The sequence below is a fragment of the Vicugna pacos genome, chromosome 10 (assembly GCF_048564905.1).
Source record: "Vicugna pacos chromosome 10, VicPac4, whole genome shotgun sequence".
Taxonomy (NCBI): Eukaryota; Metazoa; Chordata; class Mammalia; order Artiodactyla; family Camelidae; genus Vicugna; species Vicugna pacos.
In genome coordinates this window covers 11,146,169-11,161,052 of record NC_132996.1, presented here as the reverse complement: position 1 = coordinate 11,161,052, position 14,884 = coordinate 11,146,169, and the positions used below count along the sequence as shown (strand labels likewise).

Genomic DNA, 14,884 nt, shown 5'->3' with positions numbered 1-14,884 from the left:
TTAGATAATACTATAGAGATACAGTCATCAAGACAGCATGGTATTGGTACCAAAACAGACACATAGACCAATGGAACAGAATAGAGAGCCCAGAAATGAACCCACAAACTTTTGGTCAACTCATCTTCGACGAAGGAGACAAGAATATACAATGGAATAGAGACAGTCTCTTCAGCAAATGGTGTTGGGAAAACTGGACAGCAGCATGTAAAACAATGAAGCTAGAACACTACCTTACACCACATACAAAAATCAACTCAAAATGGATCAAAGACTTAAACATAAGACAAGATACAATAAACCTTCTAGAGGAAAATATAGGCAAAACATTATCTGACATACATCTCAAAAATGTTCTCCTTGAACAGTCTACTCAAGCAGAAATAAAAGCAAGAATAAACAAATGGGATCTAATGAAACTTACAAGCTTCTGCACAGCAAAGGAAACCATAAGTAAAACAAAAAGAGAACCTACAGAATGGGAAAAAAATTTTTGCAAATGAAATCAACAAAGGCTTGATCTCCAGAATATATAAGCAGCTCGTACGACTTAATAAGAAAAAAAAATAAACAACCCAATCCAAAAATGGGCAGAAGACCTAAACAAGCAATTCTCCAAGGAAGACATATACATGATCAATAGGCACATGAAAAAATGCTCAATATCACTGATTATCAGAGAAATGCACATCAAAACTACAATGGGGTATCACCTCACACCAGTCAGAATGGCCATCATTCAAAGACCCACAAATGACAAATGCTGGAGAGGCTGCGGAGAAAAGGGAACACTCCTTCACTGCTGGTGGGAATGCAGTTTGGTGCAGCCACTGTGGAAAACAGTATGGAGATTCCTCAAAAGACTAGGAAAAGACTTACCCTATGACCCAGGAATTCTGCTCCTGGGCTTATATCCAGAAGGAACCCTACTTCAGGATGACACCTGCACCCCAATGTTCATAGCAGCACTATTAACAATAGCCAAGACATGGAAACAGCCTAAAGGTCCATCAACTGATGACTGGATAAAGAAGTGGTATATTTAGAGAATGGAATACTACTCAGCCATAAAAACCAACAACATAACGCCATTTGCAGCAACATGGATGCTCCTGGAGAATGTCATTCTAAGTGAAATAAGCCAGAAAGAGAAAGAAAAATACCATAAGAGATCACTCATATGTGGAATCTAAAAAACAAGCATAAATACAAAACAGAAACAGACTCATAGACATAGAATACAAACTTGTGGTTGCCAAGGGGGGCGGGCAGTGGGAAGAGATAGACTGGGATTTCAAAATTATAGAATAGATAAACAAGATTATACTGTATAGCACAGGGAAATATATACAAGATCTTATGGTAGCTCACAGAGAAAAAAAATGTGACAATGAATATGTATATGTTCATGTATAACTGAAAAATTGTGCTCTACACTGGAACTTGACACAACATTGTAAAATGATTATAAATCAATAAAAAATGGTAAAAAAATTTAGTAGATTTGACTACATAAAAATTAAGAATTTTGATGAAAGAACTTCATAGTTAAAATTAACGAGTAATAAATTATAAGTAGATATTTGCAATGTTAAAAAAATTTCTTCCAAATCACCAGAAAAAACATGAGAAATCCAGTTTAAAACAGTAATGGATATAAAGACAATTCACAGAAAACTCCACAGCAAACACGCCTATGAAGGGGTGGTTACCCACACCTGCCAGCAGAAAAGAAAGAAAAGTAACAGTGAGATGAAACCTTATAAACACGTCATGGGCAAAACCCAGAAAGCTGTATAATGCCAATTTTTGGAGGGGGAGGAGTGGAGGGTGGGGACAAGAAGTCTGAGCCCCCCCCCGCCCACGCGCTCCCCCCTTCTGACCCCCGCCCCTCCCACCGCGGGCACCTGGCGGGCTGTGCGCGCCCCTCCACCCACGCCTGAGCGTCTGAGCGTCGGCTGCGGTTCCTTCCCCAGGGCGAGACACCCACCACCCCCACCGCCTCCGTTGCAGCTTCGCCATCTGGATGCCAGTGGAAAAAATACCGTGGTTGAGACTTGGCTGCCTTTGAAGCCACTCTGCGCTCATCCGGAACATGAGTGGACGCGCCCGCGCCAGGGCACGGGGCAGGGCCCGCAGCCCCAGCGCCGCGGAGGTGGGGCGCCTGCACGCCTCCCCTTCGGTTGGTAGACCTGTTAGCCGACAGAGTCTTGCTCTCTCCTACCTCTGCCTCCTTCCTGGACGTCTCCTTCCTCTGCAGATATCTCCTCCTCTCTGCTAGGAAGTACTGGGTTATCGTCTCTCTCAACTTTGAGTCTTTCCAGGCTTTCTCCCCCGCCCCCCACCTTGCTGGGGAATTCGTCTAAGATATTAATTAATGTCGCTATTTTAGCCAGTGAATAGGACTGAAAATTGGAGGCAAGTGTATCCTTCTCTTCTGCTTCCTGAGTTTTAACTCCTTCATTTGGTCTCCTGGTGAAAATGCCCCTATCGTCAAAGGGACCATTTTATGGCAGATAATCGAATGTGATCCGTGTTTTTAATTCATATATAAAAATAATCTCAAACACGAAGGTCATAGATAATCAACTACTGTTTCTTGAGCAAGCACTGCGTGTAGGGCTCCTTCCTAAATGTAGGCAGCTGCGTTGAATTGAGCGGCAAATCAGCAATTTTTGAGTGATGTTACAACTAAGTATCTGGAGCAGTCTCTTAGACTAAAGATGTTCACCTGAATAGTCTGGTCATTATGCCTTTACTGTCACGCAGACGTCTTCCCTTGATCTGTATCCATTTTCTAGCAGGCCCAGATGTATACATTCTAGAACAAAGAGAAGTAGTTACTGTAAAGAGAAAATATTGATGGTCCCGTTCACCTCTTCTGTGAACTAATTTTGGACAGTTTATTCAGGAGAGTCATCATCTCAGCTGGTGGCCCAGGTCCTCGGGCCCAATGAATTTTCTCGCTCCAGGCACGTTCACACAGGAGGCCCCACGTCTGTGCAGCGCAAAAGCATAAGGTCTGCTCTTGCCTGTACCGCCTTCGGTCTGATGAGCTCCTTGGGCACAAGGATCACACCTCTGCCTCTTTCCGTGTCCAGGGGCTAAAGGCTGTGTCTGGCTCACAGTTGGCACTGAAATCAAAGACTGATGAATGCGGAAAACCATAGCTTGTCCTTAGCCCCTCCCCCCCTAAAATGGGCAATCTCGTCTCCTCTTTCAAACATCTTGCCTGTTAACATTCATTTACTAGCTCTTGGTAATCTAATGACATAGCATGTGCTACTCTTCTTGTGATCATGTTTTAATTTGTGACTTAACATCCTAAATCTGGCCGAACTTTTTTTTTTTTCTTTTTTCCCATTTTAGCCTCCATCTGTTGGTCTCGGTGACAGTGAGGTATCCTCTAGCAGCGGCCCCGTGGGAACAAGCAGGATTTCCCAGAAATGTAAGTGCAGCTCAGTCTGTTCCACCCAGTCCTGTTCCAGTCTGCTAAGCCTTATGGTACAGGGTCACTCCTCGGGCCTCCCATCTTCCTTTTCCTGAAGGATGCCACTTGTTTGTTGTGTTTCTTTGGGGCTTCCAAACACAGACTCTGCCCCTGTATTTCCTGACAGTGCTTAGCAATTGGGAAGCCACAGACATTAGGAAGTTAGTTTTTCTGATTCTGCCTGTTTACTGAATACTTTTTTTTTCATGTTATATTTTTGGGGCAGGGGGAGGTAATTAGGTTTGTTTGTTTGTTTATTTTAATGGAGGTACTGGGGATTGAATCCAGGACCTTGTGCATGCCAAGGATGCACTCTGCCACTGAGCTATACCTTGCTCCCTACAGAATAATTTTGAAAATATATTTTAAAATTCTTTATGACATAAGTGCCAATACCATTGCCTTGCAGGGAGGGTAGAAACCGGGCATGCCTGTTGCCTCCTCTCCCTTCTTCCTTCCCCATCCATGATAGACATCACCAGATTTGGCTTCAGGATACTTGTCAGCATGCTGCTCCAAGTAGCCCCACCGCACCATGCAAATTGGCATGCCCGATGCACTGGCTTGCTAGGGCTGCCCACACAGAACCGCAGGCTGGGCGACTTACACAACAGTAATATATTGTCTCGTAATTCCAGCACTACCGCCACCATTCAAGTGTTATTCCAACTTTTCTTTGGAATTTCTTTCCACATCTGCTGCACATTCTTGTGACTAGCAAGCGATGGAAATCCTTCATCCTAAGAGGGTAGATTGGATTTTTATTTATTTTTTAAAATTGTAGTAAAACATGCGTAAGGTAAAATGGACCGCTTTAACAACTTTTAAGGGGACGGTGCAGTGGCATCAAGGACATTCACATTGTTGTGCCACCATCGCCACCATCCATCTCTAGAACTTTTTTCATCTTGCAGAACTGAAACTCTGTACCCAGCAAACAGTAACTCCCTGTTTGCCCCTCCCCCAGCCACTCCTGTTCTACGGTATTGAATTCTTAGAAACCACTGAACGTCTTTTGAAACCAAGAGCAGTAAATGATATGGGTAATCTAGTGAGAATAATCCAATTTTAAAAAATTAAGTACATTTTGTGATTTTCCTGGGAGGCTTGGACTCTGCGGAGAAAGGCGTGGACAGCAGTTCTGGGCAAGTGGTAATGCCATTTGGGTAGTTGCCTACAATGTCTATGACAGTGATCAAGTCAGAGTCCTAGAGATCTGTCACACTGTTAGTCATATTCCTTCGTAGTAATAATAATGTAGTAGTATAAAATTTATATTCTCATGTTATTTTAAAAGTGCCCACGTTGTATCGAAAAAATTAGCATCTCTTCATACTCATTGAAAAAGAAAATATTCATCTGGAAACAGATTTTAATTTCTCATTTTCTAGAACCTAACAGGTAAGTGGTCTCTCCCATGGTGAAATGCTGGCTTTCATTCTCAGGGGAATGGTCTAGCATAACACCTGATGGCAGGGGTGGGGAGTATAGCTCAGTGGTAGAGCGCATGCTTAGCATGTATGAGGTCCTGGGTTCAATCCCCAGTACCTCCATTTAAAAAAAAGTGAAGAAAATAACAAACACACACACAAAAAACTGGTGGTAGTGTCTGGGCATTTCTCTTCTTGTGATTGGGAAAGGTCAGAGATTCAGCCCCATCTGTGCAGAAGTTGGTGCAGTTGTTAGTCTTCAGGGTGTTACATAAGAGCTAAAAGAATCAAAGAGGGAGATGGAGACGGGCCGTCCATAAACGGGTGTGGAGCTTCTGTGGGGAGACAGAGCCTCCTCCTTAGCCAAGTGGATAATCAGACCAGCCCAAATGTTATGAGGTGGGACTCACCCAAGGTCTGGTATTTCTAACAAAACATGCCGTGCTTCCTTCACAATTTTCAATTTTCAGGCTGAAGACTTCCGTAGAGTTATGATTGTTTCCCGCCACGTGGGCAGTCTGAGTTTTGGTTCTAGACGCATTTTTTTCCTAGATGCATTTTTGCTAGAGTACTTGTAAGCGATACCACTGGCGTGAAATGTGAGAGATTACGGTGTTCTCTTCATGTTTTAAATGAAGATGGTATTTCTGCTGGTGATGCTGGATGTACCTTCAAGGAAAGAGGTGGGAAACTCAGACGAGACTTCGTGGATTTGGCTGTTTGTACCAGAGAGAAAATGGCCCACGTGAGAAACTGCAAAAAAGGTACCCAATTTTATGTTGCTTATTTTTTGAATGTTAACAAATCTTGCTTAAGGGATTTTAATTTCTAGATCTACAATAAACAGATTCATACATTGTTGCATAAGATATGTATTGAACAAATGCTTTATGCAAGGCATTATCCGCACACTAGTTGTTTTAGCCTTCGTTTTCTCTTTTATTAATGGAAAGAATAACATTTTCTCCAAAACAACCTTTCACTTGTTGAAAGGATTTTCTCCTTACGCCTGGGCTGTATGTCCACAGAGATGTTTAGTGTCTTTCCCAAGCTTTTTCCTATATGGGGAATAATAACCTTTTTAGGCTTCACCTGGAAAAAGAAAAATGTAGCCTATTTTGAGAATTCTTCACCCAGATTCTGGGCTCACCCCCTGAAATTGCACCTAGAATTGTGAGGATATGTATTTGCAGGGAAAGTAGGTCTGTTGTTCTCACATGATTCTCAAAAGGCTTTGTGATTCTCTCCAGAAGTTGACTCACTCATGCAGATCTACCTTTTTCAAACTCTGTAAAATCCTGCAGGGAAATAAATAGATATATTGTTACCCAGCGCACACACACTACGCAAACACAATTGAAAGAAAGTGTCATGAAACAATGCTTGCCCTTCCGATGGGCAGGGCTCTGCGGTCCACTTTATTGTGTTCTGGTCTTTCCGTGAAACGTGGTGGTTCATTTCACTTAGCTTTGATAACTGCGGCGCTAGTGGGTCGTGGTAACACCCTGGTGGAGTTGATCTCAAAGGGTATGTTGCCACCTCTGATATTCTGGGATGACTTCTCTTTGTCCCTTAATATGAGCAGCTAAAATATGTTGCCATTTCCTCTGGGAGAACAGCCACAATGAAAAGCTTTTCTTTAATTAAAATCACACAGTGATTCCTTGCTCTACTGTATAGTTACACAGGTTGAAGCTGAGGGGATACTGTGTAAGGTCTACATGGTACTTTTTCTTCCTCATCACCTCAAAGCTCATGTTTCTACTGCCTCCACGAGAAAGACAAAATAGTGTCTATTTGATAATTCTTTTCTTTAAGTCAGACATTGGGTAATTCCGTACAAGGCGAGGTTGTTACCAAACCCAGTGCCAGACATATGGTGAGGATGAAAGAATGGAAACGTTGGAGCTTGGAGCAGAGAAAGGTTCTTTGCAGGGCCGAGCAAGGGGGACTGGTGGCTCATGCCCCTCAAACCTCAAACTCCTGAAAGGGTTTCAGCATAGCATTTTTAAAGGCAAAGTGAGGGAGGAGGCGGGGGGGGGGGGCCCAGGTATGTGATCAGCTGTGCACAATTCTCTGATTCATTGATGGTGCGGTGACAGGCTGGTTAACATTGTCAATCCTTAGGCACCAGAAGGTCTGGGAGCTACGTGCTCATGATCATCAAGTAGTTAATGTCTTCCATTTGGTGGTGGTTTTAGCATCTGAAAAATTCAGGAAAGGTGCATCAGATACTATTATCTGGGTGCTTCAGAGAGGAGCTACAGAAGAGGATGTGGGGGAGGGGTCTGTGGCAGGAAGGCCCCATAGGGTCCTGCTCGGTCACAAGGTGAGAAGTACTTTCTCTGTGCCCTTCTAGATTCTGTCTTGGAGGGAGCTTATACCATCCTGGGCACTGACCAGCTACATCGTAGCCACCTCTGAATTTGTCTGGCAGATTTTGAAGAGATGCATAAAAATTCTGTGGGGGATCAAATTCCTGGCTGCACACCTGGCCTCCTCATGCCTGCAGAAACCAGAAGCCCAGAGGCCCTGTCTGTTCTCATGCAGGGAAATGTGAAGTTTCTTCCTCCCTCCCCAGTACCCCCCAAATCTGTGAGGGCCTTCTCTGGGACTTGCAGAGACTGCTAACCACTGATTGAACTGACTCACAATTTTCCGAAGTATGATGAACTTTTGATTATCTGGATTTCCAAGAGGATGAGGGTTGTCTTCATGGTAAAAACTGGATTGTTTCTTTATGATTCGAGAGCACCTGATTTCAAGGCAGCATCTGAAACTATTTCTCAAGCCAATTTGAGTTGCACAGAATCAGCTGGCAGGCTGACTTTGGAAGGAGTCCTAGAGTAGCTGAATTCAGATGTTCCTCTTCTACCAAAACCAAGAGTGTTTGTTCTTAGGTTCTTATGAGACCTGTTTTGTACATTATCTTTTTGTTTGTAGGACATTGTAAGGTTTTCAAGCTGCTGGTTATTAGGGCTTATCTTTTTTTAAAAGAAAACTACCACTTATTAAACATCTTTGTCTTTACATGCATTTTTTTTCTATTTTTATCTTTATCTTTTTTGGTTTTTACTAGTTTTTGGTTTATTTTTGCTTTTTAAAAAATTTGGGGGGAGGTAATTAGGTTTATTAATTATTATTATTGTTATTATTATTATTATTATTATTATTATTATTATTATTAATAGACTTTATTCTTTTAGAGCAGTTTTAGGTTCACAACAGAATTGAGCAGAAAATAGAGTTTCCACATAGCCCTCCCCACCCACACATATATACTCCCCTACCCTCAGCATCCCTCATCAGTGCGGCACATTTGGTACAATCGATGAACCAACATGGGCACGTTATTATCAACCAAAGTCCATAGTTCACATTAAGGTTCACTCTGGATGTTGTACATTCTATGGGTTTTGACAAATGCATAAGACATGTAGCCACTTTAGTATCATACAGAATAAATTCATTGCTCTAAAAATCCCCTGTGCTCCATCTATTCATCCCTCCCTCCCTCCCTCTCCCCAAACCCTTGGAAACCACCATCTTTTTATTGTTTCTGTAGCTGTGCCTTTTCCAGAATGTCACTGGGTTGGAATTGTACAGTTTGTAGCCTTTTCGGACTGGCTTCTTTCATTTAGTAATATGTCTTTTAAGTTTCTTCCATGTCTTTCATGGCTTCATAGCTCATTTTTTTACTGCACGAATCTTTTAATTTACATATATGTACTCTTCATTGTTTCTAAGAACGTTTAGAGCTTTAGCTTTTTAAACTTACATAGTTATCAAAAGAATAAAGCCAACCACAATATAAGAATTAACTCAAAAAGATACATACACCTTGCTATTAACAGCAACATTATTTATAATTGCCAAGATACGGAAGCATCCTAAGTGCACATCAATAGTTGAATAGGTAATGGAGATGCAGTATATATATATAATGCAATACAACTCACCTGTAAAAAAGAAGAATATTTTGCCATTTGTGGCCCTTCAATCACTTTTTTTTTCCACTAAAAAAACCAGAATTTTATAACTGGCAGAGACTTTTCCATTACATCAAAAACAACAAAATACCTAGAAACAGACCCAACCAAGGAGGTTACCTATACTCTGAAAACCAAATTGACACAAAGAAATGGAAAGATTTCTTGTGCTCTTGGATTGGAAGAATCAATAATATCAAAATGGCCATACTACCCAAAGCAATCCACAGATCCAACGCAACCCCCATCAAAATACTCGTGACATTCCTCACAGAACTAGAACAAACAATTCCACAATTTATAAGGAACCACAAAAGACCCCAAATAGCCAAAGCAATCTTTTGTAGGTCTCTTTTTTCTCTTTCTTCTTTTTGTTCTCTTTTCTTTTGGTTTGATGACTAGAGAAGGTCCTTTAACATTTGTTATAAAGCTGGTTTGGTGGTGCTGAAATCTTTTGGCTTTTGTTTATCTGTGAAGCTTTTGATTTCTCCATCAAGTCTGAACGAGAGCCCTGCTGGATAGAGAATTCTTGGTTGTAAGTTTCCCCCTTGCTTCACTTTAAATGTATCGTGCCACTCCTTTCTGGCCTGTAGAGTTTCTGCTGAAAAATCTGCTGATAACCTTATGGGAGCTCCCTTGTATGTTATTTGTTGCTTTTCTTTTGCTAATTTTAACATTTTCTCCTTATCCTTAATTGTTGTCAATTTGATGACTATGTGCCTTGGTGCGTTCCTCTCTGGGTTGATTCTGTGTGGTACTGTCTGCACTTCCTGGACTTGGGTGACTGTTTCCTTTCCCAAGTTGGGGAAGTTTTCAGTGATTATCTCTCCAAAAAATTTCTCAGGTCCTTTCTCTCTCTCTTCTCCTTCTGGGACCCCTATAATGCGAATATTAGTGCACTTCATGTTGTCCCAGCGTTCTCTTAAACTACCCTCATTCCTTTTAATTCTTTTTTCTTTTTTCTGTTCTGAAGCATTGATGTTCACTAATCTGTCTTCTAGCTCATGGATCCATTCTTCTGCCTCATTTAGTCTATTCTTGGTTCCTTCTAGTGTATTGCTCATTTCAGTGATTTTATTCTTCAACTCTGGGTGTTCTTTATGTTTTCCAACTCTTTACTAAAAACTTCACTCTGTGTATCTATACTCCTCTTGAGTTCTCTGAACATCTTGGCCATCATCACTTTAAACTCTTTCTCAGATAAATAACCTATCTCCTCATCACTTATTTCTTCTTCTAGAATTTTATCTTGTGCCTTGGGAGATATTCCTTTGCAGCCTCATATTGTCTTTCTGTGTGTTTGTGGGTTCCTTCCACAGGCTCTAGGATTATTGTTTTCTTATTTCTGGCATCTTCCCCTTGATGGATGAGGCTGAACTAGAGGCTTATGCAGGTTTCCTGGCAGGAGGAGCCAGTGCCTGCTCACTGCTGGGTGAGGCTTGGTCCTGGACCTCTGGTGGGTGGGGCTGTGTCTAGAGGCCTTTGTGGCTTAGGAAGTCTGAGGCCGTGTTCCCACCCTGTGTGTTGTTGGCCTGAGGCTTCCCTACAGGCTGTTGGGTGGGGCTGGGTCTTGGTGCTAATGACCCAATCAAGATGTCAGCTTCCAGGAAAGCTCATGTAGATGAACACTCCGGAAATATCCGCCACCAGCTTCTATGTCCCCTGGGTGAGCCACAGCCGTCCCCCACATCCCCAGGAGACCCTCCAAATCCAGCAGGCAGACCTGGCCCAGGTTCCTATGAAACCACTGTCTCTGCCCTTGGACCCGGTGCACGTGTTTCCGTGTCAGCTTCTCAAGAAAATGGAGCCTCCATTTCCCCCTGTCCCATGGGGGGCCGAGAGTCAAGCCCCGCTGGCCTTCAAAACCAGACGTCCTGGGGTCTCCTTCTCTTCCCAATGCCAGGACCCGGGCTGGGGAGCCTGACTTGGGGCTTAGAGCTCTCAACCCTGTGGGAGGGCCTCTGCCACTTAACAAATCTTTAGCTTGTGGGTTGCCCACCTGGGGGTGTGGGGCGGTTATATCACGAGCACGCCCCTCCTACCATCGTGCCGTGGTTCTCTCTTTATAAAGTTTCCAGTTGCAGAAGATCTTTTTTGCTAGGTTCCAGTCTTTTTCAGATGGTTGTTTAGCATTCAGTTGTGGTTTCGTTGTAGTCGCCAGGAGAGGCAATCTCGTGGTCCTGCTGCTCTGCCATCTTGACCGGAACTCCCTTTTATTATTATTATTTTAATGGAGGCACTGGGGATTGAACCTAGGACCACCTTCATGCTCTGCCACTGAGCTATACCCTCCTCCACCCACCGCCGCATTAGAGCTTATTTGTGTCACTGAACAAGAATCCTTGCTTCGCGGCAACAATTATGCACATGCAAATTAAAGTTTGGATGCTGTGATTAATATGAACACGATGTGATTTTTTTTGTTTTTGTTAAAAAATGTTTTTTATTTGTTTTCTTCAGGTTCCAGTGGAATACCTGTGAAACTGGTCACAAATCTCTTTAACTTGGACTTGCCCCAAGACTGGCAGCTCTACCAGTATCATGTGACATATAATCCAGATATAGAATCTAGAAGGCTGAGAATTGCTCTGCTTTATAATCACAGGGAGCTCTCCAACAAAGCAAAAGCATTTGATGGTGTCATCCTTTTTCTCTCACAAAAGCTAGAAGATAAGGTATTGTATGGTTAATTTTTTTATATATACACGCACATATATGCATATATTTATATTCATCCATGTAGATTTGAGAGGTTAACTGATTTTCCTGGCAGTTGGAACGAGTGTTTCACTCACCCCTTTCTTCTTTCCTGTTCTGATGCCTGAGAGCAAAAGACTTTCTAATTAAGACCTCATCAGTGTTTGACTTCTTAACTAAGAAGCTGATGGTCTGGCATTTAAAACAGAAGAGCTGTAATATAAACATTACTTTTTCAACTTTTTTGTTTTAAGGCAAAATGTCCTTGAGATAGGAATCCTTTTTAAACTTTTCCCCAAATTGGCAAGACTTTAAGAAACTCCGTTTACCTATAGCCTCAGAGCTTTAAGTTTACTATATAATTTTTTGGTCCTATGCAATTGTGTCCATGTGTCAAAAGAACTTTCCATCAATCCTTGATTTAAAACTTATTCCTTTCATGGCTTGTTCCATCATACGAAATAGAGTTATTTATATCAATCTTAAGGATATATTTAATGGTTGTCATCACTGGATATGGAAATTGCAGGATTTACAATGTTGTGTTAGTTTCTGGTGCACAGCATAGTGATTCAGTTATACATATATATATTCTTTTTCATTATAGGTTTTTACAAGCTATTGAATATAGTTCCCTGTGCTGTACAGTAGGACCTTGTTGTTTATCTATTTTGTATGTAGTAGTTTATATCGGCTAATCCCAAACTCCTAATTTATCCCTCACCCCCGCCACCTTTCCCCTTTGGTAACCATAAGTTTGTTTTGTATGTCTGTGAGTCTGTTTTGTAAATGAGTTCAATAGTATCATTTTTTTCAGATTGCACAAACAGTGGTATCCTGTGATATTTGTCTTTGTCTGACTGACTTCAACTTAGTATGATCATCTCTAGGTCAACCCATGTTGCTGCAAATGACATAATTTCATTATTTTCTATGGCTGAATAGTATTCCCTCACATATATATTCTTTATCCACAACTTCTTTATCCAATCATCCATCAATGGACACTTAGGTTGCTTCCATATCTTGGCTGTTGTAAATAGTGCTGCTGTGAATACTGGGGTGCATATATCGTTTCGGGTTAGAGTTTCCTCCAGATACATGCTCAGGAGTGGGATTCAGCACAGCTCTCTTGAGATGAGGTCTTAAAGAGTTGAAGTAACTTAATCCATATCATTCAGGCTACAAGAGGCAGGGAACCAGGGTCTCTCCAAGTCCAAACCATGTGCTCTTGAGCTCAGTGGTAAATAATGGTACTGGAACAGCTGAAATGGATTAGAGACCCTGCTGGTGTAGACGTGCTAAGACTGGCCAACCCGTTAGATAGCAGATGGAGGGGAGAAGTGGAAGCTCCCTCTGAAGCTAGCAGCCTGGGGACTGGAGGCTGTGGGGTCCAGTAACAGGAAGCAAAGAGGAGCAAGTGTTTGGTGGGGGAGGTACGGGGACACTGATGAATTTGCCCTTAGGTGACTGTTAGGAGAGCAGTTCCTGGACAGAGGTCTGAGCGGGGACCGTCTGCCGCCAGCCACTCATCCCAGCACCTTCGTTGTCTTCAGCCTTTGTCCTGAGACCCCTGTGGCAGTCCGAGAGCCTGCCCTCTCCTGCCTGCTAGACTTCTCCGGGATGTCGGTGGGCTCTTCCTGTAGCTCTCCGCCTCTGAATTCTGTGCAGTTTTCTCAGAAGCAAGACATCAACTCGATGAAACACTTCATCCCCTCTGAAAGGACCTGTTTCTCTTTGTTTCCATTCAGTGAGCTATTCCTGCCATACCTTCTTGGTTTAACCTAAAAGTGGGTAAAACTACCCTGTCACTAGGCAAAGTAGGGATAAAATACATAAATGATTGCAATAAACTGACCTCTTTGAACTCCTTACCCTTCTGCAAAGTGCTTGATCATTGATTTTTATTGACTGTTCATTCTTTATTCCGAAAACCTGTACCGAGCCCTGCCTGGTCTAAGGAGCTTTAGATTTAGTTGGGCAGCTGGCATAAAAACCTATTCATGCATTCATGATATTGTTAGAACATCGTTCTGGATTACAAGAACCCTAGGGATTTCTCTAAACCTTTCAAAAGTTCAGATTTCCTCTCTGTTTAACTTTCACCATTTTCTTCTCGCTCTCCCTACATTGCCTTCCCCTCGTCTGCCCCCTGTCCTTTGCTTTCTTCTTCTTTTCCTCTCTGCTCCTTTCTTTTTTTTGAATAAAATTTTTAGAGGTTTTCTTCTGAAATCTGTGAACCCAGGATGGGGAGGAATAGTCTTCTGGGCACCCCTGAACTCCTGAGAACGGGTCCATTATGTACATTGTTGTGATATATACATATGTGACATTTTCTTAGGAGAATATTTGTAACTTTTATTAGGCTCTCAAAGTAGATTATGACCTGTCTCCCTGTCCCTCACACCCCCCATTTAGGTCAAGAACCACTGCTCTGGAATTCTCTTTGTGTTGAATCTTTGAACCCTGAGTCTGGTTTTGGTTCCTTATTAAGAAGTTCGAGAGTCGAGAGGTGTGTTTCTTTTCTAGGATTAACAAGATACAGAGAGAAAGAAACTCTCCAAACGTAACGCGATAATTAGATTATAACTCACATGACTAACACCTGCAGTTTTTTTTTATTGATTTATAATCATTTTACAATGTTGTGTCAAATTCCAGTGTTCAGCACAATTTTTCAGTCATTCATGGACATATACACACTCATTGTCACATTTTTTTCTCTGTGATTTATCATAACATTTTGTGTATATTTCCGTGTGCTATACAGTGTAATCTTGTTTATCTATTCTACAATTTTGAAATCCCAGTCTATCCTTTCCCACCCTCCACCCCCCTGGTAACCACAAGTCTGTATTCTCTGTCTGTGAGTCTAACACCTGCAGTTTTGTTTCTGTTAATACATATCACATGGTGATGGTTTTTATCGTTTCTACATTCTGTGCACTTGGGGATAATCTACAGAGTGCATTTTAAGTACTTCTTTTTCCAGGTCACGGAATTGTCAAGTGAAACTCGAAGAGGTGAGACTGTAAAGATGACCATCACTCTGACCAGGGAGCTGCCGGCAAGCTCTCCCGTGTGCATCCAAGTCTTCAATATCATCTTCAAAAAGTAAAGTGCCTGAAATGTGAATTTAGCTTCAGCTAATGATGCCTTTCAGCGTCAAGCCTGGGGCTTAAAGTTTGTTGGCAATGTCATCTTTAGGGCAGTGTTCGACGTACTTGCATGTTCTTGTGCAGTGACGTGCCCCACAGTGCATCCCAGCCTCCAGCTGC

The 14,884-nt window shown here is 42.1% G+C and overlaps 1 protein-coding gene across 1 annotated transcript in view; it reads left to right on the top strand.

Moving 5' to 3' along the window:
• The first annotated feature begins 2,038 nt into the window (after nt 1-2,038).
• PIWIL4 (piwi like RNA-mediated gene silencing 4) overlaps nt 2,039-14,884 on the top strand; it is a 42,567-nt gene continuing 29,721 nt past the window's right edge. The window contains exons 1-5 of the mRNA XM_072968955.1: nt 2,039-2,182; nt 3,370-3,448; nt 5,559-5,684; nt 11,370-11,584; nt 14,599-14,720. Of these exons, the coding sequence (XP_072825056.1) occupies nt 2,096-2,182; nt 3,370-3,448; nt 5,559-5,684; nt 11,370-11,584; nt 14,599-14,720 (629 nt within the window). The 5' untranslated portion in view covers nt 2,039-2,095. The remainder of the gene's footprint in view (nt 2,183-3,369; nt 3,449-5,558; nt 5,685-11,369; nt 11,585-14,598; nt 14,721-14,884) is intronic.